We start from the raw sequence: 26,691 nt of genomic DNA, 5'->3' as shown, positions 1-26,691 counted from the left end.
CTGTTTCTTTTGAGAACAATGTCCTTGTGGTTTTGTAAAATGGCCACCCCAGATGCACAATAACATTACTACTTAAAGAACACTTAGTATTGAGATGGAGTTGAAAGAAAAAGCCACCAAATTGCAAATCATAAATTGTAAGAATGTATACTCTTATACTACAGCTACAATAACTTTAATTAGGAAGCCAGACTATACTGGTTAATAAGCATTCTCTTATGCTGTTGATTAGACTCCATTGTCATGGGACGGTGGCGTGTTCCCAGTATAATGTTTGTGAAAGCTGATTAAAGATCAGGACAGGAAGGGTCAGGTTTAGGGAAACAGGAAAACTGACGCAAGGAAATGGACCACGTCACCAGCCACAGAGTTTCAGCTAAAAGTATTTCTGTCCCAAAGCAAGTATGGAGTCTTTGCTCAAGTCCCAGATGAAACTTGTACTTTTAGCAGGTAAGTGAGTCTATCCATTCTTCTGTCATATAGTATGCACTGTAGCATAGCAGATCCCTTGAACATGGTACAAATACACATATGTTCTTTGCCATTTCCGTTATGTGTATGTGGGATTTACCAGAGAAAATAATCAGGATGCATGGCGGGATATTTTTTATCCCAAATTCCAGGTCTCCTGGCCTTTTAGTGATCATAGTTGCATAGATATAATTAGGAACTTTGCAGTTGTGCGAGTCCATTTCAATATCAGTCAAACATTACTTCTGAGTAGTTTATTGATGTTGAGTAGGCTTACATATGATTTTTGTCTTTCTGTTATTATATTACCATTTGCTGCAAATGTAATCATTCTTAGTCATAATATGATTGTATGCAACATTCAATACATACCATAGTTCATGGTACCATTGTTCCTTCCATATTGATGAGTTAATGCTGATCTGGTAGTAAACTTTTTTCACATATTTTAATCAATTCACAAAGCAAATGTATTCTATTTTTATCTCATAGCATGGCTTTCCAGTGTTATAGACCCATGCAGATTTTATGACATTTGTCATACATGCCATCAACTTGCCTCGTGTAAAACCCTGAATGGATCCAATAATGCCTGTTACTGCAACCGTGGATATACTGGCGATGGAACCAAGTTTTGTAATGGTAAATATAAGTTCTAGATTTTTTACAAACCTATACAGAACAAGTTTAATTAGGCCTATGGAATACATAGCACTTAAAGGGACATTACACTCAGGTTGAGACCTGATAGGTAGTCTAATGCCTCAACCCCCAAATAAATGAAAAAAATAGGCTCTATTTTAGGCAATATTGGGTGATTATCCTTGCATTAATTCAGGGTTAAAAGGGTGTATATTACTGGTCTGTAAAGTAAAGTTGCATGATAATGTCTGCGGCTAAAGGCACAATCCGATATTTGTGTTTTAGTCAAACAACAGCCACCTGGTTGGCTGTAAAGCTGAGGGGATGTAGGATTTTATCCATAGTTCATAGAGGATGCAAGGACTGAGAGAGTCCATACGATCAACAGGATTTTGCATAGTGTTTTTTTGAGGCTATTCTTTGTTTACAAAGACTCAAATGGACACCATTAATATAACAATGGAAAAGTTGGGATAAAACGGTTGTACTAAGCTCATTTGGGATTTAGAAGTTATATTATTCAAGCATATATATTATTACATGAGATAACCATCGAAACTTTTAAATCAACACGTTTAACACCAACACAAGAAGTATTAGCTTTTAACACTCAGAGTTTTTGTAACTCTAGGTGAAAATATTCATGGCCAACACTGGTTATTGTTGCATTCAATCTACACTGGTGTAAAGTGTGAAAAACACTCCAACATTTGACTACCTTTTAACACTAGGAGTAAACTTGAATCATAATCAGCTGATTGTACTTGGATCCTTACTGCATACATGTATGTACTGCTTCACATAGATGGAAAACTTTCAGCCGGTGGTACCCATTTGTCTTATATCTTTCAACAGCAGGCGTACTACCATCATCAGGTCTGCAGGTTTGCAAAAATGAACACTTTCTCTGTCCTGTTTTACAATGTTAAGGCTGGAATTTAATTTACACACTGTCTTTGTTTACAAATTACTGCCTGAGAACACTTGCTATTCTTAAAATTTGAAGAATCTACAGTACCTGTGAGAGGAGTCCACTTTGTGGTAATTCAACGTTTACCCAAAACCAATGAGCCAAAACCAATCTGTAATTTAATTTGCATAAGTACAGCAATGCAGGTTCAATTGAATTGAACCCGGGGTTCATCTGTCCATGTGGACTGGAAGTTACCCAAATCTAATTGGAAATATACACTTAGTATACAAAACATCAGAAACACATTCCTAATATTGAGTTCCACCCCCTTTTGCCCCCAGAACAGCCTCAATTTGTTGGGGCATGGACTACAAGGTGTCGAAAGCGCTCCACAGGGATGCTGGCGACATGGCGACTAATGCACTGTTGTGTCAAGTTGGTTGGATATCCTTTGGGTGGTAGACCATTCTTGATACACACAGGAAACTGTTAGGCGTGAAATACCCAACAGTGATGCAGTTCTTTACACACTCAAACCGGTGTGCCTGGCACCTACTACCATTCCCCATTCAAAGGCACTTTCATCTTTTGTCTTGCCATTTCACACTCAACGGCACACATACACAATCCATGTCTCAATTGCCTCAAGGATTAAAACTCCTTCTTTAGCTACACACCCAGTGCAAATACATTAGGACATAAATTCAATCAAAAAGGGCTTATTTTTCGACAGCATCGCTTTTAAGTAGAACAACACTTGACATACATGTATTCCCATGGTAGAAATGGTCAGATTGAGAATTGAGAAGAAAAGTATATCAACAAATTTAGCCGTTTTCGTGGCAAAAAAATGTTCTAGACATGTTAGCAAAGGAAGTTAGCCAACAAATAATAACATACTCAGCAGTGAACACAGATTTTTAACAGTGTCACTAAAAATAACTGTCTCACTAATTCCTTATTATGTACTTAGTATTTTTATGCTGCATTTTGTGAATCAGGGCTTCCTTGTAAAAGGGACATTGGTCTCAATGGAACTTCCCTGAATAAATTAAGGTTTAATGACATGCTGAAGAAAGGTTAGACAGCTAACATATTGTTAGGGTAACAAACAATTTGGCCAGTTTGTTTAGCTCCAATATTGACTTAACTTTATTACATACACTGATTGTACAAAATATTAGGAACACCACTTCTTTCCATGACATAGACTGACCTATGATCCCTTATTGATGTCACCTGTTAAATCCACTTAAATCAGAGTAGATGAAGGGTAGGAGACAGGTTAATTTTAAGGATAGGACCGTTTTTTTTCAATTTTCACCTAAAATGACATACCCAAATCTAACTGCCTGTAGCTCAGGACCTGAAGCAAGGATATGCATATTATTGATACCATTTGAAAGGAAACCCGTTGAAGTGTGTGGAAATGTGGAATTAATGTAGGAGAATATAACACATTAGATCTGGTAAAAGATAATAGAAAGAAAAAAACATGCATTTTTTTTGTACCGACATCTTTGAAATGCAAGAGAAATGTCATAATGTATTATTACAACCCAGGCACAATTTAGATTTTGGCCACTAGAAGGCAGCAGTGTGTGTGCAAAGTTTTAGACTGAACCAATGAACCATTGCATATCTATTTAAACTGCTGTATCAAGACTGCCCAAATGTGCGTATTTGGTTTATTAATACATTTTCAAGATCATAATTTTGCACTCTCCTCAAACAATAGCACGGTATTTTTTTACTGTAAATTGGACCGTCCAGTTAGATTAACAAGAATGTAAGCGGTCTGCCCATATCAGATATGTCTACATCCTGGGGAAAGTTCTTGTTACTTACAACCTATGCTAATCACATTAGCCTATGTTAGCTCACCCGTCCCATGGGGTGGACACCGATCCCATAGAGGTTAATTAGCACCTTATGGGCACCATCCTCTCAGGCAACTAGCACAGTTATTGTAAACCTGTTTCAATCATGAATCATTCCTAGTGGGTTTTTCCCCCCAACCTATCTACCCTATTGAAATTGTAAACATCAAAGTGTGTTTATCATAACAAAAGGACTGAAATGTGAAAAATGATTGCTCCTGTTGAAAGTGGTCAAATTGTTTTATTGCTCAAGTTTGTCTGTCAGCCAACATTGTTGCATTTAGGTTTGTGGGGCACTTTTGCTTAGTATTCATATTTCCTTATCTGATCATAATCATGGGGGTTTACATATTCAAGGGCCCGATGTAAATGAAACTGTGGTAATATAAACATACAGTAAATGGCTTCTACATGGAAATACAGTACAAATATGGGTTTTTGAGAATTTAATTTTGAACAATATATCACTTCATTAATATAGAGCAGAATTGATGGCCCCATTAAATAAAATATTCCTACTCTAAATTTAAAGATAGTCCATAATTTTAAGGTACATTATAATTTTTGCTCCCAATGAAATGCTCTTAGATTCTCTAAATCAGACCTCATTCATTTTATTCTAGAGAATAGATATGAGTGGGGAACTGTCCCTTTAAGACAGTCAACTTGAGTACGTAATTTTGTTTATATCCCTAATGCATATTCATTTTGCTACCATTGTACTGTGAAATCCTATTGAGCTACCCATAGGCTACTCAGAGAAAATGGAAGCCAGTCATTGTCATTGTGGAACACTTTCCTACACAGTGTTTGTGTTAACAATGGCGGTTCAGAGGTCTGGAATCTTAAGGTCATATTTCATCCTGAATATTGTCACCTCCCTTTCTCAGAACTAAGGATATCCCTTCCCGGACAGGCTTTGTACACAAGGTACAGTGGGGGAGGAAGACCAGTATATTCATCATAACTAGACAGATGAACACAACAATTGAAAGTCCTATCGGATCACTTCCAATAAACACTGTGAATAGCTCATGCAGGTGTGTTTTGATGTGAACTGGCATGGTGAATATCTGACGGTTGCCAGATTTTACAAACCAGTTACAACCAGGATGAACTGTGTGCACAGCAAGCTATATCAATGTAGTTAACTTGTATGGGGTCGTAGTAACGTTCCTTGTAAATCTAACTATGACTTATCTCAGTAATGTTTGAATAATAACCCCTTGTTGATACAGTTAATACTGATAAACAGCTCCTATCCCAAGGCCATCAAATTGTTAAACAGCCACCACCCTTCCCTCTGCCCAGTACCCTACTCTGCCCCTCAGTAACAATCACTAGCCAGCTACGACGGGTATTCTACCCTGCACCGTAGGGACCTGTGCACTATGTACATAGTCATTGATCACTGGTCACGTTACCATACCTACCGCTGTAAAAAAAAAAAAAAAAAAAAAAAAAAATGGTATTATTGTGCTTGTTGACATTTACTACATTGATTGATAGGTTTCAGGGAACATAAGCATTTCGCTGCACCCGCCATAACACCTGCTAAACTGTGTACGCAGCATCTACAATTGAAATTTATTTTGTTTCTGTGTCCTTCTTCCATCATAACAGACGACAATGAATGCCAAAATGTCACTAATATCTGTGGAAACAACAGCAACTGTACCAATACAGAGGGCAGCTACTACTGCACCTGTGCCTCAGGATACACTTCAACCGGGCTGAATCACTTTCAACCAAATGACGGGACAGAATGCACTGGTATTATATATATATATTTATTTATATAGTACCAGTCAAAAGTTTGGACACACCAACTCATTCAAGGGATTTTCTTTATTTTGCTATTTTCTACATAGTATAAGAACAGTGAGGACATCAAAACTATGAAATAACACATATGGCATCATGTAGTAACCAGAAAAAGTGTTAAACAAATCAAAATATATTTTAGATTCTTCAAAGTAGCCACCCTTTGTCTTGATGATAGCTTTGCACACTCCTGGCCTTCTCTCAACCAGCTTCATGAGGAATGCTTTTCCAACAGTCTTGAAGGAGTTCCCACATCTCAAAATGGCTTGAGGTCGGGTGATTGTGGAGGCCATGTCATCTGATCCAGCCCTCCATCACTCTCCTTGGTCAAATAGCTCTTACACAGCCTGGAGGTGTGTTGGGTCATTGTCCTGTTGAAAAACAAATGATAGTCTGACTAAGCGCAAACCAGATGGGATGGCGTATCAATGCAGAATGATGTGCTTTGAATTCTAAATAAATCACTAACAGTGTCACCAGCAAAGCACCCCCACACCATCACACCTCCTCTTCCATGCTTCACGGTAGGAACCACACATAACGGAGATCATCCGTTCACCTACTCTGCGTCTCACAAAGACACGGCGGTTGGAACCAAAAATCTCAAATTTGGACTCATCAGACCTAAGGACAGATTTCCACCGGTCTAATGCCCATTGATCGTGTTTCTTGGCCCAAGCAAGTCTCTTCTTGTTATTGGTGTCCTTTAGCAGTGGTTTCTTTACAGCAATTCAACCATGAAGGCCTGATTCACGCAGTCTCTTCTGAACAGTTCATGTTGAGATATGTCTGTTACTTGAAATCAGTGAAGCATTTATTTGGGCTGCAATCTGAGGTGCAGTTCACTCAAATTAACTTATCCTCTGCAGCAGAGGTAACTCTGGGTCTTCTTTTCCTGCACCGGTCCTCCTGAGAGACAGTTTCATTAAAGCGCCTAATGGTTTTTGCCACTGTACTTGAAGAAACTATAAAAGTTAAATGTTTTCCCATATTCTTAAAGTACCGATGGTCTGTCATTTCTCTTTGCTTATTTGAGCTGTTCTTGCCATAATATGGACTTGGTATTTTACCAAATAGGGCTATGTTCTGTATACCAACCATTCCTTGTCGCAACACAGCCGATGGGCTCAAAAGCATTAAGTAGGAAGGAAATTCCACAAATTAACTTTTAACAAGACACACCTGTTAATTTAAATGCATTCCAGGTGAATACCTCATGAAGCGGGTTGAGAGAATGCCAAGTGTGTGCAAAGCTGTCATCAAGGCAAAGTTGGCTAATTTGAAGAATCTAAAATCTAAAATATATTTTGATTTGTTATGTGTTTGATATGTGTTATTTCTACAATGTAGAAAATAGAAAAAATAAAGGAAAAACCCTGGAATGAGTAGGGGTGTCCAAACTTTTGACTGGTACATTCAGAAAGTACTCAGACTACTTAACTTTTTCCAAATGTTGTTACGTTACAGCCTTATTCTAAAATTGATTAAATTGTTTTTTTCCCCTCTCATCAATTACACACAACACTCCATTACAACAAAGCAACAACTGTTTTTGCAATTTAAAAAATATAAAAATACAGAAATATGACATTTACATGAGTTTTCAGACGCTTTAATCAATACCTTGTTGAAGCACCTTTGGCAGCGATTACAGCCTTGAGTCTTCTTGGGTATGACACTACAAGTATGGCCCACCTGTATTGGGGAGTTTGTCCAATTATTCCCTGCAGATCCTCTCAAGCTCTGTTAGCTTGGATGGGGAGCGTTGCTGCACAGCTATTTTCAGGTTCAAGTTTGGGCTCTGGCTGGGCCACTCAAGGACATGCAGAGACTTGTGCCGAAGCCACCCCTGCATTGTCTTGGCTGTGTGCTTGTCCTGTTGGAAGGTGAACCTTCAGCCCAGTCTGAAGTCTCGAGCAGGTTTTCATCAAGGATTTCTCTGTACTTTGCTCCATTCATCTTTCCCTTGTTCCTGACAAGTCTCCCAGTCCCTGCCACTGAAAAACACCAACACAGCATGATGCTGCCACCACCATTCTTCACCGTAGGGATGGTGCCAGGTTTCCTCAAGACGTGACGCTTGGCATTCAGGCCAAAGAGTTTAACTTGGTTTCATCAGACCAGAGAATCTTGTTTCTCGTGGTCTGAGAGTCTTTAGGTACCATTTGGCAAACTCCAAGTGGGCTGTCATGTGCCTTTTAATGAGGAGAGCTTCCGTCTGGCCACTCTACCATGAAGGCCTGATTGGTGGAGTGCTGCAGAGATGGTTGCCCTTCTGGAAGGTTCTCCCATCTCCACAGAGGAACTCTGGAACTCTGAGTGACCATTGGATTCTTGGTCACTTCCCTGACCAAGGCCATTCTCCCCCAATTGCTCAGTTTTTCCAAGCTCTAGGACAAACCTTGGTGGTTCCAAACTTCTTCCATTTAAGAATGATGGAGGCCACTGTGTTCTTGGGGACCTTCAAAGCTGCAGACATTTTTTGGTACCCTTCCCCAGATCTGTGCCTCGACACAATCCTGTCTCGGCGCTCTACGGACAATTCCTTCAACCTCATGGCTTTGTTTTTGCTCTGACATGCACTGTCAACTGTGGGACCTTATATAGACAGGTGTGTGCCTTTCCAAATCATGTCCAATCAATTGAATTTACCACAGGTGGACTCCAATCAAGTTGTAGAAACATCTCAACAATGATCAATGGAAATAGGATGCACCTGAGCTCAATTTCAAGTGTCATACCAAAGGGTCTGAATAGTTATGTGAATATGGTATTTCTGTTTTTTATTTGTGATAAAATGTGCAAACATTTCTAAAAACCTGTTTTTGCTTTGTCATTATGGGGTATTGTGTGTACATTGATGAGGAAAAACACATCAAATCCATTTTAGAATAAGGCGTAACAAAATGTGGAAAAAGTCAAGGGGTCTGAAAACCTTCCGAATGCACTTTATATATCAGTTTTTTCTCAACATTACAACACATATTTAAGAAACTGATATTCTAGATTTTTTCTCAGTTTGAAAATGTCATTCATCATTAAAAAAATACCCTGTTATTCTTTTTACTATTAGATATTGATGAATGCAAGAACGACCAAATCTGTGGGCCATTCTCACATTGCACAAACACAAATGGATCTTTCTCTTGCACCTGCCAAAGAGATTACATTTCTACTTCAGGCACTAAGCGATTTCATACAGAGAATGGGATAATATGTCAAGGTAAGCCTATCAATTCACCCTCAAAATTTTGAAACCAAATTTGAGGGAATTGGGAGGATACATTATTAAAATTATGTGAGGTTACCATATTATATAAAATCTTGATAAACAAAATTGTGAGCAGTGTTATCTTAATTATCTTTTAAAAATTAAATATGTAACAATTTTGGTATGTCCTGGTGATATCATAGTTGTAAATATTTAAATATTGTTAAACAAACAAGCAGTTGTGAGGTTACTCTAGCAGACTGTTAAATTAATATGATGATTCCATATGTTGTATTCCAGAGCATCCCAAGAAAAATTGTCATGACAACGTTGTGTGCCTAACACAAAGTGTCAACAGAACACTTGAATATGTAAGTTCTCCAACAAATGAACTAGGAAGGTAGTACCACTTATAATATATAATAGGACACCGCCCTCTGTTGGTCACTATATAGATATTTAATTGGTACATGTGTTTATCAATCAGGATCTCCTATTAGGAATATATGTTAATATCCATGTGTAGAAATGTGCATAGGTCTGAACACTTTTTGTGGGAATAACTTAGTTTAATTGTCTGCTTTGCTTTAAGATTTAGTAGACATTTTTAAATTGACCATCCTATTTATCCTATTTGGAGAGGAGGCATCCATTGGAGCTTACTTAATCTTGTCTCTTCCATTTGTAGATCAGAAATCTTACAGATCTTCAGAGCCTGCTGGTGGAGATTGAAAAACAGACGTCGGGAGAGCTAACGTCGGTGGATGTGATCTCCTATGTGGAGGCCCTCTCTCAATCGGCCTCGCTGATGAGCTCTGGGGTGAAGAATCAAACCGCCAAACCAGCCCTGACCAAAGCAACTCTCAGAGTAATCTTTATTTCCACTAGCATTGTTATTGCTTTTTTTTTAGAAGTAGGATACTAAATGTTCTTGGCCTAAAGGTATATATATATATATATATATATATATATATATGGTTTCTGTCATCATTCGTAAGGCTACTTAAACTTTGCTGCGTATACATTAAAACAGAGAAAGGGTTGTTCAATCCATGAAAATAAACAGTATGATTTGTCTTGTTTCTTGATATTCATAAATGCTTTTGTTTGCCTTCCTTTCTATTCCACAGACATTTTTACACGTGGTGAACAATTTGGTTGAGAAGGATGAGTTGGTGGCCTGGAACAGACTCAAAGAGGAGCACCGGGACCACACCATAACCAAACTCTTACACACAGTGGAGGAGAGTACTTTGACACTGGCCAGGAAATATAAAGGGACAACTGAGATTGAGATCAAAGAGAAAGAAATGGGTAAGAAGAGCACCACACCCATGTCTCTTAGCACCGACACACCTGTAGCAGTTGTCGGCCGAGAGCAGGGCATTTCTAGGATTTCTAGGATTTAAGGACATTGGGGGCTTAGCCCAAAGCCAGAGATGGAACACTAGTAGGGTAAAAAAAAAAAAAAACTACAGCTAATTGCATAAATCTGGTGCACTTTGAGATGAAAATTGAGAGATTAGATATATATTAAGAATTTGTACAAAAAAACTAATTATTATAATAACTAGAAAAGTACATTTCCTGAAGAAAATGTGGTGTGCATGCTAGCTTGTGAAGGATCGATTAATTGAGAGGATAGGATAGCCTGAACATGTGAAAGTTGGTCTGGTGTCTCTAGCGTGAACGTTTCAAGAGTTGCTAATGGTGGGTTATGTTATGCAAATCTTTGCAAATGTATGTAGTTATAGTTTATAAAAGTGTTTAAGAATTTGAAGTCAGGATAGCCTTAACATCTGAATGTTGGTTTGGTGTCTCTAGCTTGAACAGTTCAAGAGTTACTGTTGGTGAGTTGTTTTATGTTAATTTAATACATATTTTTATAGTTTCAGTTGATACGTTTTTTATGAATGTAAGTGAGGATAGCCTTAACATGTAAAAGTTGTTTTGGTGTCAACAGTTACTGTTAGGGAATTATTTCATGTAAATGTGTGCAAATGTATAGAATTATAGTTCATTTACATAAGTATAGTTGTGTCGTGATACGAAACCTTCAGCCCCGCCCCTTGGCCGGCAGCGGGGTGCACCATTAGTGGTGTAATCTTTGCAAATGTATGTAGTTATAGTTTATAAAAGTGTTTAAGAATTTGAAGTCAGGATAGCCTGAACATGTGAAAGCTGGTTTGGTGTCTCTAGCTTTAACGGTTCAAGAGTTACTGTCGGTGAGTTATTTTATGCTCATTTATATAGTTATAGTTGATAAAGATCTTAAAGAATTTTAAGTTAGGAGAGCCTGAATGTTTTAAAGTTGATCTTACCAAGCCTACCTACATGAATGCCTACAAAAAGGCATAGCCTCTTGTAATTCATTTAAAAAAACACAAGTATGCATATTGGATTTAGACATTAGATTGCAGGCAATAAGATACACCAGACAAATTGGGAAGAAATGTAATAATAAAAGAAGTATAAGGAATAACATTACTGTTCTTTCTGACAAGCATATCCTATAATATGAAAGACAATCATAAGTAATGGGAATTGGTCCACTGACTTACATCAACTAGTGTGAAATAAATATATGAAACAGACAATCTCCTGAAGACAACATGGCATAACGTAAATCTGCCCAGGGCTACACCCAAATTAGGCTGTCTATCTATTTTCCCTACTCCCCCCATAGGACAAAACATATACTTCTGGGTTCACAATCTCTTTGTCAATGTGCCATCTTAAACCAAATGTGTGCCTGTCCAGTTACCTGGGGGTAATTCCAAAAAGATGGTTTAACAAATTCAGGATTCCCTGAACATATCCAGCTTACCTTAACCAGATGAGGTAGTCTGTGATTTCTTGGTTCCAGAATGGCTGCCTCTCCTTGAAGTAATTAGACTAACCGAAGTGCAGATTGGTCGATCTGACAATTGGCGTGTGCACACACCATTCAAAAAGGTCCTCATGTCGATGACATAAAAGTATATAGATATGGAGTCAAAAGACAGAGCCCAATAAGTCCACAACAAGAAACACTTGTAACAACATACAACAAATATGTTCACTTATTTACCCCAAAATAGTAATACAGCCGCCACAGCAAAATACAGCCTGACAGAAAATTGCAAACAGAGTAAATGTCTAAGTGAACCGGCACTATTCCAATATCTAATAGGCCTAATTTACACATGGGTGATTAGTAATAATGCTTTCACTTTATAGAGCACTTTTATTGCCACGTTGGTGATATTACATGTGAAGGCTATATACCAATATATAAATTGTGGTAGCCTATGTCACAATTGCATTGGTAGGCCCATTCCACAGCCTATGTATGAGGAATAAGAATTTATTGAATTCAGAGTGCTTTTCATGACAACACGGGCAACAATATCTTCTATGTTTAGTTTTAACACCAGAAATGTAAAACTTTTTTTTTATCATGTTGCCTAGTGTTGTTCATTTGAGATTAGCAAAACATCGCTGGCAGTCAATTGACCACAGCCAACAGTGCCTGCTTCTGTAAAAGTCCTCCTTGATTATATGGACAGGTTGATGGCCAAAAAAGTATTCAATGCGAAGCAGACTCTTCTTATGGCTCTACACACAATTGCCTTTCCAAATCATTCTGCATCACCCATATTGTACAGGAAACTTTGTGGGGGGAAAATCACTAAGTAATGCACAGAGTTTTTAGGCCTGTAGCAGTCAAAGCAAAACTGGGTTACATTGGCTATGTAGGGGTTGAGTAAATTGTCCAGATATATTATTGTGTGGAAAAACTATGACGTTCTAAAAGAAAATCTTCTGAATGACCTAAAGGATCTATTTGAGATCCAATAATTCCTTCCATTTGTAATACAAGGCGAACAATGCAGGCTCGGATGTCAATTGTATTTTCGACAAGAATCTGATTGGCGGAGACGCCCTGTCTTTATTCACCATTAAAGGCTAAGATCAACTTAACCTAGTAAGTAGCAGGTTTGCTTCAGAGCATTCGTTACCATTGCTCAAAGTTTGGTTTGACAGATTTCTCTAACTCACTAATCAGGCTTTCTGGAATACCCCTCAGGTTGTCAGCTGATAAGGTAACATGACTTAACCAGCTTGTTTGTTATCAAACAAATAGGCTACAGTCCGTGAGTAGCATAGTTTTAAAACAGCCCACGAAATGGTTTATTTATCTCATGTTTCCCTCGAATTTGCAATAGAAAAAAAACAACAGGACAAGAGAAAGAGTGATGGTGTGTACATCATCAACCTGAAGAAGACATGGGAGAAGTCTCCCTCTCCCTTATCTCTGGTAAAATGAACCATATCTTTTGAACAGCTTGGGCACACAGTTTTCAGTAAAGTATTGAGGAAATCATGAAGGTCACAAAGCTGTGCTTATTTTTTCCCTATGGCATTCAGGTTGCACTATGCAGGCACACATATTTTAAAAGATAGTTTATGCCTTTTGAAAAAGTAAACTGCTGAAAATGAGTCAATGGACATGAGTTGATGGGTCCAGAGTGATCCACTGCGTTGTGGAATCTCGACCAATCACAGCAGACACTGCTAGCTGTGCTTCATTCCAGGGGCTTCTTGCAATGCTTACTCTTCTACTTATACCACAAGTGATGCAGGTTTATGGAAACTCATATTAGAGTACAGCTAGCCAGCAGATCTGCTTGTTGCAGATCGGACAGGCTTCCTGTGTAGATTAAGACACAGCTGAGCTGGTGCGAGATATGTCTCGGAAAACATACCTCAATCCAGGGATGAGAAATGCGTTGTACTCTGAATTGTCCCATTACCCCAATTGTTACACTGAGGTGACAGCTCATTTTTCCGGAAAACTGTTATTTTTGTCCTCATGCTCATGCTCATGTAACCTTTAATGACAGAATATGTTTGAAACTTAACGCACATTTTATATGACAAATAAAATCATAATTATGATATAATTATTTTATCTATAGGTGTGAAAAAGGTTTTCATGCATTGATAAGCACACCAAAGACGGCATTAATGATAAGAAGTAAAATGAAGATGGCACTTCTAAAAGCCTATTTCACACCATAGACTCCTTCTTCATTTTGATTTCAGCACAATTTCTCTAGCCTGGATTTTAAATCGTGCATGGAAAAAGTGGATCATTCAACGAAGACGTTGGACCTTGTTAGTTACCTTAGTTATCTAGTAAAACAATGGTCAAATCAACACGTTTGAAAATGTTTCTCGCTTTTAGTTCTCTGCTGTTCATGCACCAGATTGGAATGAAACTTGTTTTGTTCAAGTAAGTAACGTTTCTACTTTCCTTCATTTCTGTGTAGTTTTACTTGTGTAATGTCAACAACGACAATAACGCAAGCAAGCTAGCTAGCCTAGCCAGCTAATTAACGTTTCTTGGCTATCTAGCTTGTCAACGTTAGCTAGCTAAAAACATTAACATGGCCGTCGCTAGCTAGCTAAATGCTGTTAAGTTGCTCTCTTATTGTGTCCTTGCTAGCCAAGTTACTTAGCTAGCTAGCTTACTAACGTTAGATGGTTTGTTAATGTTAGTTAGTCAATGTTGTTAGCTAGCTAGTTAACTAACATGATATGTACATTCAGAGGAGAAAATAGCCCCTTTATTCATGTAGCTAATCTGGTACGGGTGGTAGGGAAGGGAAATATGTTAACATAGATGGACATTTCTAATACTTTCTAATCCTACATTGTAGCTTTGGTTTCTGCTGTAATGGGTGCCAAGGACCTGAAGTCGACGGTGTGGCGGATGCTATCTTGCACCATCTTGCCATCGCCACAAGCTGGATAATTCCATGCTGCTACTGGACAGTATGTTGTCCAACTCACTTTGCACATGGGAAAACAATGTCCACTATGGATATCCATGTGGGCAATTTAATGATTTGTTGTATATTGTTTATGTACAATGTCACTTATTTGATTGCTTTACTGAATCACTTTGATTACTGTCACTTTTTTTGCCATTGCACAGTCAATAAATGTATTTTATTTTAATTTATTTATTTGTCGTCACCTGTTGATCACCTGTTGATCCAGGGAACCAGGACTGGCCTTAGAACCTATCACTGTCAATAAATGCATTTTATTTTAATTTATTTATTTGACGTCACCTGTTAATCCAGGGAACCAGGACTGGCCTTAGTTATCGTATATGTTTTGGACACACATAATCAAACTGAAAAAATTGCTTGCCCCCGGCTGTAGTGTCGCCTGTCGGGAGAAGGGTGGCTGGGTCATGTGAGAAAAGTGTCACGTCAGCGGGAGGAACATGGCTGCCGCGTGACTCATGCAACCTATCAGGAGTTCCCCGTCAATGAGGACGATGGGCAAAAAAAGCTTTTACACGGCACCTGACGACGTCCTCCTGAATGCCCATTGCTAACTGGGTTGTTGTTCAACGCGACGTGCCATTCCATAATGGCTGCTGTGGCTCCTGCTTGCTAGCTAGCATGTTTAAAAAACAGCAGTTGTTCAGCCTTCTCAGTGTAACAGTTGGGATAATGGGATAATTCAGAGTACAACGCATTTCTCATCCCGATATCTCATGCCAACTCCACAGTGTCTTAATCTACACAGGAAGCCTGTCCGACCCTAGTGCGTCTGTAAGCCAGCTGGTCGGCTCTGCTTGCTAACGTACAACTTGCAATTTAAAAATTATTCAACCATCAAAAGGTTTGGGGCTGGAGTAAAAACATATGGGGTTGATGTCCCAGAAGCCCACACTGTACAACTTTTCCCTTTAAATTGACAGCATTATGCTGGCTCCGGAGTTGCCAGCTTAGTACTGCAATATAACTTTACAGCAGAGATGCTGTAATATATTTTACAATACTATTTTCCTTATTGTAAAACATTACTGCAGTAGAAATATCTGTTATAAAGCAACATTACAGTATTAAGTTGGACATTCTAGTGCCAGTATAATGCTGTAAATGTACAGTGTAATTCTCCCTGAAATCTAAATGTGTAAAACAAAAACATACAGTTGATGTTGAAAGTTTTATACATACACTTAGGTTGGAGTCACTAAAAGTTGTTTTTCAACCGCTCCACAACCGCTGCCAAAACTATAGTTTAATTCACTGTATCACAATTCCAGTGGGTCAGAAGTTTACATACACTATGTTGACTGTGCCTTTAAATAGCTTGGAAAATACCAGAAAATGATGTCATGGCTTTAGAAGCTTCTGATAGGCTAATTGACGTCATTTGAGTCAATTGGAGGTGTACCTGTGGATGTATTTCAAGGCCTACCTTAAAACTCAGTGTCTCTTTGCTTGACATCATGGGGAAATAAGCCAAGACCTCAGAAAAAAATGATAGACCATTACAAGTCTGGTTCATCCTTGGGAACAATTTCCAAATGCCTGAAGGTACCACGTTCATCTTTACAAACAATAGTACGAAAGTATAAACACCATGGGACCACGCAGCCATCATACCGCTCAGGAAGGAGACGCATTCTGTCTCCTAGAGATGAACGTACTTTGTTGCAAAAAGTGCAAATCAATTCCAGAACAACAGCAAAGGACCTTGTGAAGATGCTGGAGGAAACAGGTACAAAAGTATCTATATCCACAGGAAAACGAGTCCTATATCGACATGACCTGAAATTCCGCTCAGCGAGGAAGAAGCCACTGCTGCAAAACTGCCATAAAAAAGCCAGACTACGAATTGTAACTGCACATGGGGACAAAGGTCGTACTTTTTGGAGAAATGTCCTCTGGTTTGATTTAACAAAAATAGAACTGTTTGGCCATAAAGGCCATTGTTATGTTTGGAGGAAAAAGACGGAGGCTTGCAAGCCGAAGAACACCAACCATGAAGCACGGGGGTGGCAGCATCATGTTGTGGGGGTGCTTTGCTGTAGGAGTGACTGTTGCACTTCACAAAATAGATGGCATCATGAGAGGAAAATTATGTGGATATATTGAAGCAACATCTCAAGACATTAGTCAGGAAGTTAAAGCTTGGTCGCAAATGGGTCTTCCAAATGGACAATGACCAATGTTGTGGCAAAATGGCTTAAGGACTTAAGGACAACAAAGTCAAGGTATTGGAGTGGCCATCACAAAGCCCTGACCTCAATCCTTTAAATTTGTGGGCAGAGCTGAAAAGTGTGTGCGAGCAAGGAGGCCTACAAACCTGACTCAATTACACCAGCTCTGTCAGGAGGAATGGCCCAAATTTCACCCAACTTATTGTGGGAAGCTTGTGGAAGGCTACCCAAAATGTTTGACCCAAGTGAAACAATTTGAAGGCAATGCTACCAAATACTAATTTAGCATGCATAAAATTCTGCCCCACTGGGAATGTGATAAAAGAAATAAAAGCTGAAATAAATCATTCTCTCTACTATTATTCTGACATTTCACATTCTTAAAATAAAGTGGTGATCATAACTGACCTAAGACAGGGAATGTTTACTCTGACTAAATGTCAGGAATTGTGAAATACTGCGTTTAAATGTATTGGGCTAAGGTGTATGTAAACTTCTGACTTCAACTGTACATTTTTACATGAAATACATTTATTCAAATTGGTGACAACATATTAACAGAATTGACAATTAAGTAACAACAGTTAACACATAAGAGCACCAAATAAGAGCATCATTAGCACACTCATTTATAAACTATATTGTGTGCCTGTGCATTGGAGATGTGGGGGAGAGAGAGAGAGAGATGGAGTTAAAATTGGGATTGGCTACAATCCTAGATCTATGATCAGGAGCAACTCTATTCTGGGTATGGTGTTTCAGAGGTGGTGAAACACACAACGGGACAGTTTGGGCAGGAGAGCATCCAGGAGAGAGAAGTCAGTGCAGCATCAAGCGTTCCCCATGAGTCGCCATAACAATCCTCCTAATTTCTGATTTGTTAGCTCTTCTCACCCCTAGGACAACCATAGAAAAATAAAGAATACAGTATAATGAGAGCACCAGGGCTGTTACTCTGTGGGTAAAAAGAAAGGTGACAAGGGACAGATCAAGAATGTGTGTGTGCGTGTGTCTACTTACCACACTAGAGGGCTTCATTCAAACTCAGTGAGCTCTTGGAAGAATGGGTTATTGTAGGGGTTGAGATCGGCGGGCGGGAAGCCTAGTGGTTAGAGCATTGGGCCAGTAACCAAAAAGTTGCTGGATCCAATCCCTGAGCTGACAAGGTAAAAATCTGTCATTCTGAACAATGAAGTTAACCCACTGTTCCCAGGTAGGCTGTCATTGTAAATTAGAATTTGTTCTTAACTGACTTGCCTAGTTAAATAAAAACATGTGTTTGGCCCTCATGTTTCATGAGCTGAAATAAAAGATCCCAGAGTTTTCCATATGCACAAAAAGCTCTCAAATTTTGTCCATATACTTGTTTAAATCCCTGTTAGTGAGCATTTCTTCCTTGCCAAGCTAATCCATCCACCTGACAGTTGTGGAATATGGAGAAGCTGATTAAACAGCACGATTATTACACAGGTGCACCTTGTGCCGGGGGACAATAAAGGGCCGCTTTAAAATGTGCAATTTTGTCACACATCACAATGCCACAGATGCCTTAAGTTTGAGGGTGCATGCAATTGGCATGCTGACAGCAGGAATGTCCACCAGAGTTGTTGTCAGAGAATTTAATGCTAATTTCTGTACCAAAAGCCGCGTCCAACGTTGTTTTAGAGAATTTGGCAGTACGTCCAACCGGCCTCACAACTGCAGACCACGTGTAACCACACCAGCCCAGGACCTCCACATCCGGCTTCTTCACCTGCAGAATCGTCTGAGACCAGCCCCCCCGACAGCTGATGAAACTGTGGGTTTGCACAACTGAAGAATTTCTGCACAAACTGTCAGAAACCGTCTCAGGGAAGTTCATCTGTGTGCTCATCATCCTCACCAGGGTCTTTACCTAACTGCAGTTTGGCGTTGTAACCAACTTCAGTGGGTAAATGCTCTCCTTCGATGGCTACTGGCACACTGGAGAAGTGTGCTCATCACAGATGAATCCCGGATTCAACTGATGGTGTCATGTGGTCGAGCGGTTTGCTGATGTCAATATTGTGAACAGAGTGCCCCATTGTGGCGGTTAGGTTATGGTATGGGCAAGCATAAGCGATGGACAACAAACATAATTACATTTTATCGATGGCAATTTGAATGCACAGAGATACTTTGACAAGATCCTGAGGCCATTGTCGTGCCATTCATCCGCCGCCTTCACCTCATGTTTCAGCATGATAATTTTCAGCATTTTCAGCTAGGAGTTGTGTACGTCGCAAGGATCTGTGTATGTCGCAAGGATCTGTACACAATTCCTAGTTGAAAATGCTGAAAATGTCCCAGTTCTTCCATGACCAGCATACTCACACGACATGTCACCCATTGAACATGTTTGGGATGTTCTGGACCGACGTGTACAACAGCGTGTTCCAGTTCCCGCCAATATCCAGCAACTTTGCACAGCCATTGAAGAGGAGTGGGACAACATTCCACAGACCACAATCAATAGCCTGAACAACTCTATGTGAAAGAGATGTGTCATGCAGCATGAGGGAAATGGTAGTAATACCAGATACTGACTGGTTTTCTGATCCACGCCCCTAACTATTCTTTGAAGTTATCTGTGACCAACAGATGAATATCTGTATTCCCAGTGAAAATGTGTGAAATCCAAAGATTAGGGCCTAGTTTATTTATTTCAATTGGCAGATTTCCTAATGAACTGTAACTCAGTAAAATATTTGAAATTGTTGCATGTGCATTTATATTTTCTGTGTAGTTTATGAAATCAATTGAGGCAATGAACAAATACAAATAAGACGACTAGATTCACCTATTTCAATCCAATAAAATATTGATATACCAGACTCACAACATTTTCCTTTCTTTCTCTGCCACCAAATGTTTATATACTACTGGTAAAGTGAACAGGTTTGGCTAATACTGTAACATTATGCAACAAAGTTTGAGAGGATATATGGATACGGCTGAGAGCCGAGTGAACAGTGACAGGTTGTTGCTGTTCATGCTCTCCCCATTTAGCATACTGTATCACTGGACATCTAGATGGCTACCAATATTAGTAATTTATTTTGTAGGCTGTTATCTTACTTGACATATAATCTTGGGAGGAAAAATTATTGGCCACGTTACTACCTACCAATGGTGACACTGTGATACAGCTCCCCAGTGGAATCACTTTAGATCGGAAAGCACCTCGATACAACACTGGTCATTCGCTGCAGCTGTGATTTATGTGTTAAATGCGGCCTTTCAATCATAATGTTGTGCCGGTAATATATTTTGAACTGCTAGATACGAGCCATTTTCTCTGTAGTAATGGTGAAAACATAATGGTCACGAATCTGCGCTCAGTTTATGATCTATGGCACTCAGAGGCTGAGGGAGAGCGACGCCTATCATCACAACAATCATTATCAGGGTGATTTGGTTTTTTCCCTAGGTATCACAGAAATATATTTATGAGCAATTTAGGGCAGACCGGAATGGCTTGTGTCCGCTTGACCTAGCTTATTATAGCTAGCTAGCAAATGTAAGGCAGCTAGCTAGCTAGCTAGGAAAACATGTAGTAATTCAACATTGGTTAGCAATAAAGATAAACAAGTCAAGGTACCTACCCAGCAGCTGCTGAAAATATTATTCCACTTCACAGCAGCTTCAAGAAGATATTTTACTAAAATAGTCTAGCTTTATATCTCACCTGACAGTATGAGGTTGGCACCTGAAACCGATCATTTGAATCTACAGTAGGAAAAAGATATTACTGTAAAGAAGTACAGTATGTTGGATTATTTTTTACTCAAGGCTTCCAATTACAGGTAATAACACTATTTTCATAATTTTACCCATAATTCAGTGAAATCCACAGCAATAATGGTGTAAAACAGATTGACTTATTTTTTTCTGTGCATTCAGTGATTTACTGTTGACATGACTGAAAAGTCTTATGTAGGCCTAATGGCCGATTGTACTTGGCACCTCTGAACAGAGTGCCAACCGTAATTTGCAAACCGATTCTACATGTAGAAACCTGAGAAAATGTCGACAGTTAGATGCCTACCGGCGGTTGGTCCATAAAACACACAGCGCTGAACGAATGGTGAACAAACGGCATATGAACAACAGACCGTCATTTGGTGCAATGTGTTTTCTCCTTTACATCCAACTCTAACACCAAAAGCTATTCAATGCCTACTTTTTTTAAAACTTTTTTTCTCCAATTGGTAGTTAGTCTTGGCCCATCGCTGCAACTCCCCCACGGACTCGGAAGAGGCAAAAGTAAAAAACCATGTGTCCTCCAAAACTGCCAAGCCGCACAGTTTCTTGACACACTGCTCGCTTAACCTGGAAGCCAGCCGCACCAATGTGTCAGAGGAAACACTGTCCAGTTGGTGTCCGAGGTCAGCTTGCAGGTGCCCGGCCCACCACAAGGACTCGCTAGAGCGCATCGCTAGAGCGCATCCGCTAGAGCGCATCGCTAGAGCGCATCGCTAGAGCGCATCGCTAGAGCGCTAGAGCGCGATGAGACATGGAAATCTCGGGCAGCCAAACCCTCCCCTAACCCGGATGACGCTGATCCAATTGTGTGCCGCCTCACAGGTCTCTTAGTCACGGCCGGCTGTGACACAGCCTTGGATCGAACCTGGGTCTGTAGTGACGCCTGAAGCACGGCGATGCAGTGCCTTAGACCGCTGCGCCACTCTGGAGGCCACAATGCTTACTTTTGACCATATCCATTTTGATTGTATCAAAATTGGGATGATGCCAGGGATGATGCTACAGTTCATTTTTATCATAGGTACACTTCAACTGTGAGAGACGGAATCTAAAACAAAAATCCAGAAAATCACATTGTATGATTTTTAAGTAATTAATTTGCATTTTATTGCAAATTGGATTTTTTTTTTGATTCCGTCTCTCACAGTTGAAGTGTACCTTTGATAAAAATTACAGACCTCTACATGTTTTGTAAGTAGGAAAAACTGCAAAATCGGCAGTGTATCAAATACTTGTTCTCCCCACTGTATATAGTTAAAGTCAGTTTTATGCTGAAAAGTGTTTATATGTGTTAAGATCTTGGTTTATTGGAAATCCGTTCTCTATTGACGCAGATGCTGTATTAATCAGATAATTATTATTCCACTCAACTGAATCATTTCTGTTCTTTCATTTACAGAAATGAAACTCTACACTTTTGATGTCCAGCAAACAAAGAAAACCGAGCTCTCTGTCTCCATGGGAGGAGATCATATCAACTTAAATCCTAAAAGGCAGAAGGGAAACAAAAATGGTAAGAGATCAGATTAAAGGGAAAAAACATTCACTATGACAACATTAAGACATTATTGTCAGCTAAAGCTGCCTTTAAATGAGATGAGAATCTTATCAAAGTAACAAGTCAAATGTTATTGTTTTTGGGGGAACCTCTACATTTGTCAAACCAGACACTAGCACTTACTGTATCAACACCTGACATAAACTTCAATATTACTACATTCAAATTCAATCAATTTTTTTTCTGTACATCAGGAAGTGTGTCCATAGTTTTCCTGCGGTATGACAATGTCGGTGGCATCCTGAAACCAAACACTGACCCTGGTGTTACAGACTACACGAGCTACGCAGAAACAGGGGAAATCACTGTGAACTCTCGGGTGATAGCAGCTGCCATCAAACCTGCTGACATGTACCAGCTGGACCATGTGACCTTCACTCTCAGACACACAGAGGTACGTTTGCAGTCACGCAGACAGCCTAGACTCATCCATTAGCTCTCCAGTGGCAGACCGCTAACTTGTGACACACACACAAAATTACAACACTCCTGTAAATCCTGTTTTGATGTCAATTGGAGATTTGTGTTACAATTTAAGTTAAGTTATGGAGAGTTGTGATTAATGTGTATGGCCATATGTTAATTTAAAAGTGCATGCAGGCACGATATGGTCGTTTAGTATTTCCACAATCAAAAGGTAGCCATTTGTTTAACACAAACCACCTTGTTTATTTTGTACCTTTTTCGAAAACATATTTTGCCATAACATATCCAATTCCTATCCTATTTCCTTCCCTTTCTTTTGAAGCCTATTGACACTAAAGATGATGTAACCAAATGTGCCTTTTGGGAGTACGATCCGGCCAGCATGCAGGGCCATTGGGCCACACAGGGCTGTGAGCAAACCCACGTCAACAGCACCACCACCACATGCTCCTGCAATCACCTCACACACTTCGCCATTCTTATGTCTTCTGGACGGGCCAACGTAAGTGTCCATACCATCCATATGAATGTATTCCAATCCCCTGTGGCTGTCTCGTTGGTGATCTGAACATCTTGCATGAAAGGCCAAATGGAAGGGATTTTTAATAGAAAAGACAAGCTAACTTGTATTTAGATTTTTTTTAAAGGAGTGGAATTGCACCCTCTTTCACATTTTTTTGTTGTTTATTCAGACAGCACATAAATATAGAGGGATATAGGGCAGGATAATAGAAAATGGTGATTGAACCCACAACCTTTTGGGCTCTATGCATAGTATTGGCGGCTATACCAATCAACCACACCTACTAGATTGTAGGTTTAACCTCTCAAACTCTGACGCCTTCCGGTGGCCTTTTCTAAACAACACATAATATTGTAAACTACCCTCATAAAGTACCGAGATACAGCAGGCCAAAAAAAACTGAAATGTACAGCTTTTTTGTTTGAGGAAAAGGAGATTTGAAAGTCTAGGTTTGAAATAAAATATGTTATTACTGTTACAATTACTGTTCCAAAAGGATAAAAAAAAATATTTAAAAAAAATTCAGTTAATTGTTTACCTAATGGTGTCGCTCTAAACATGTGCAAATTCCCATAGGAACACATCCATTTGAAAAGCACAGGGCATTCTTATGACATTGCCAGCAGTAAGATGCGAGTTTGATTTCCAAAACCACAAGGGCTGAAGCTTTCGAATGATATGTCACTTTCTATTTTCTGACAACAACAAAACTAGGGGAGAAGCAGGGAGCTGTAAAAATGATTCACCTTTCCATTGTGTTGGTTCTTCTTTTCAGATGGCGGCCCACTACAACATTCTGACCAGGATCACTCAGCTGGGAATGATCATCTCAATCATCTGCCTGTCCATGTGCATCTTCACCTTCTGGTTCTTCAGTGAGATACAGAGTACCAGAACCACCATTCACAAGAACCTGTGCTGCAGCCTCTTCATGGCTGAGTTCATCTTTCTGGTCGGGATCAATATGAACACCCATAAAGTGAGCACTGACTGCACTTCGGCTCCAGTAAATATTGAACAGTATATTCTTGAACATATAAAGACAGTATGTTGAATAAAGTGAACCTGTGTGTGTATTTGTGCCTCCGTCTGTATCTCATTTGCATTTGTTTACATGTGCAGTCACCGTTGCCTTATATGATTTCATAGATGTCTAATTTGATAAAGGTCCATTTTGTTTCTCTTTCTCTGCCCTCAGCTATTCTGCTCTATCATTGCTGGGCTTCTCCATTATTTCTTCTTAGCGGCTTTTGCCTGGATGTGCATTGAGGGGATCCATCTGTACCTGATAGTGGTTGGTGTCATCTACAACAAAGGATTCCTGCATCGCAACTTTTACATCTTTGGATATGGAAGCCCTGCAGTGGTGGTGGCCATTTCGGCTACACTTGGCTCCAAGTATTATGGTACCAATAAAGTGTAAGTAGAAAAAGGGAGTGTGCTTGTTAGGTGTTGTTGTAGCACTACACACCAGCATGTGGTTAAATAATGTTTTATGTTTCAAAGGTGTTGGCTGAGCACAGAAAATAACTTTATTTGGAGTTTCATTGGGCCTGCGTGTTTGATTATCCTGGTAAGGTTCAACATTTTAATTTCATCATATTATTTTCAATACATTTTCACAAATTTTATTGGACATTCAAGAATTTCCTTTCTTTCAGAAATGTCTGGAAACACTGATTAAATAATTTACAACATGTTATCATTTTGCATTTCAGTAATGGGTAATAAAGTTTATGACATTCCACAATTACATCAAAAAGTTGTTTACTCCAAAGAACATATTGCAGTAGTCCTAGGTTGTTTCTCATGGTTTTGTATGCGTCTATCCGGTCTAAGGTCAATCTCCTGGCTTTTGGAGTGATCATTTACAAAGTGTACCGACACACTGCTGTGAAGAAGCCAGAGATTAGCCATTACCAAAACATAAGGTAAGCTTGATAAAAACATCCCAAGAATGTATTGACTTTATGCCAAAGACCCAGTGTTTGTTGAGGAAAATTCAACATGTGTAAAAAAAAATATTTAAAAAATTAAGATTACTACAGTTATAGTAAAATTGTCACACAGAAGTATTGAATATTGAGCAGATACTTTACGTTAGGGCAGAACTTGAGCTACAAACGTTAGCATTAAGCTGATTGTATGAGCCTTAGTTAAGCACACATACTGTACATCACGTCAGAATATGGCTCACAATGACAAAACCATATATGGTCCTTCCAGGTCCTGTGCTCGTGGTGCCCTTGCCCTTTTGTTCGTCCTGGGCGCAACCTGGACATTTGGTGTGTTGCACATTCTCAATGAGACTACCCTCACAGCCTATCTCTTCACCATTGCCAACGCTTTCCAAGGGATGTTCATCTTCATCTTCCTCTGTGTGTTGTCCAGAAAGGTAAAACCTTTCTCTAAAATAGGTTCATAATTATGGCCAGGGGTTTTTCCTGACCACATGACCTGACCAGGAGAAACGCAGGGCCCAGAGTTTTGCCTGGACATATCACATGGTCAGGAGATAAACACCTTCTGGCCCTCTTTGTAATTACTTTAGCATTCCTTCATTTAATTTCTTTATTATAAAAATGTTGTAATATTTTACCTCATCCACACACTGAGGCTAACTAATGTGTGTAACACATTCCCCCTTCCATTTGACTTTACCAGATCCAAGAGGAGTATTACCGGCTGTTCAAAAATGTGCCATGTTGTTTTGAGTGCCTGAGATGAACAAGGCTGCGAAATCCAGAGGGCCCATCATCGGCAAAAGTTACTGGGGGACACTGGAGTCTTTTTTTAAAAGTAGAGTACAGCACTGCAATATCTTTACCCCAATGTATGCTTTGTTTACCAGGCAAAGAGAATAATAATGAGAACAGACTTGTTCAACTGATGTAAATTGTTCATGTAGCAAATAATGTTTTGTGTTTAAATCTATTTTGTCTTCTCGTAAGATTGACTTAAAGGTAGACTCTGGGAAATGACATTGCCACAAGCAGCACCACAGCTTTGCGATAAGTGAGATGTAAGACTTCTCTCTCACACACAGCAGTATCTGCGCATGTGCACGGGTTCGCTTCACCACGGGCCCAAAACAGCTGAGTTGTTGCTGAAATTGACCCACTATGCTTTTTACATCTAAGGCACATCGCTGAGTCGACCTTAAATATTCTACATTTTGACTTGTAAGGATATTTGGAGGGTTAGTTTTTATCTTATCTTAAACCCAGAATCTTACTTCTGTTCTATTTTTATCTAATGACTGAGCATTCTGACATTACTTAACAGTTTCTCAGATACCTTATTAACTTGGTGCTCACCAGTTTGCACTTCTGTTTTCTATCAAAATCTCTCTTCATTGTTAGCAGATGGAGGATAAGGGTAGTACACCAACACGGCATGGTATGTCCTATTAAGTATTTCCTTTTAATAAAGATTCAGCTTTTTCAGTA

The 26,691-nt window shown here is 39.4% G+C and overlaps 1 protein-coding gene across 1 annotated transcript; it reads left to right on the top strand.

The window, feature by feature from the left end:
• Window positions 1–332: 332 nt before the first annotated feature.
• adgrl4 (adhesion G protein-coupled receptor L4) lies at window positions 333–26,691 on the top strand. The gene is made up of 16 exons (XM_024422027.2): window positions 333–450; window positions 964–1,113; window positions 5,530–5,679; window positions 8,804–8,953; window positions 9,242–9,312; window positions 9,630–9,809; window positions 10,072–10,255; window positions 22,135–22,248; window positions 22,488–22,687; window positions 23,042–23,221; window positions 24,018–24,221; window positions 24,441–24,661; window positions 24,749–24,815; window positions 25,082–25,173; window positions 25,469–25,637; window positions 25,907–26,691. Exons 1-16 carry the CDS (start codon window positions 405–407, stop codon window positions 25,967–25,969), a joined length of 2,241 nt encoding a protein of 746 aa, XP_024277795.1. The 5' UTR covers window positions 333–404; the 3' UTR covers window positions 25,970–26,691.

Source organism: Oncorhynchus tshawytscha, linkage group LG01 (genome assembly GCF_018296145.1).
Source record: "Oncorhynchus tshawytscha isolate Ot180627B linkage group LG01, Otsh_v2.0, whole genome shotgun sequence".
In the NCBI taxonomy this organism is placed as follows: Eukaryota; Metazoa; Chordata; class Actinopteri; order Salmoniformes; family Salmonidae; genus Oncorhynchus; species Oncorhynchus tshawytscha.
The sequence above is the reverse complement of the archived record's forward strand: the minus strand, read 5'-3'. Positions and strand labels throughout refer to the sequence as shown.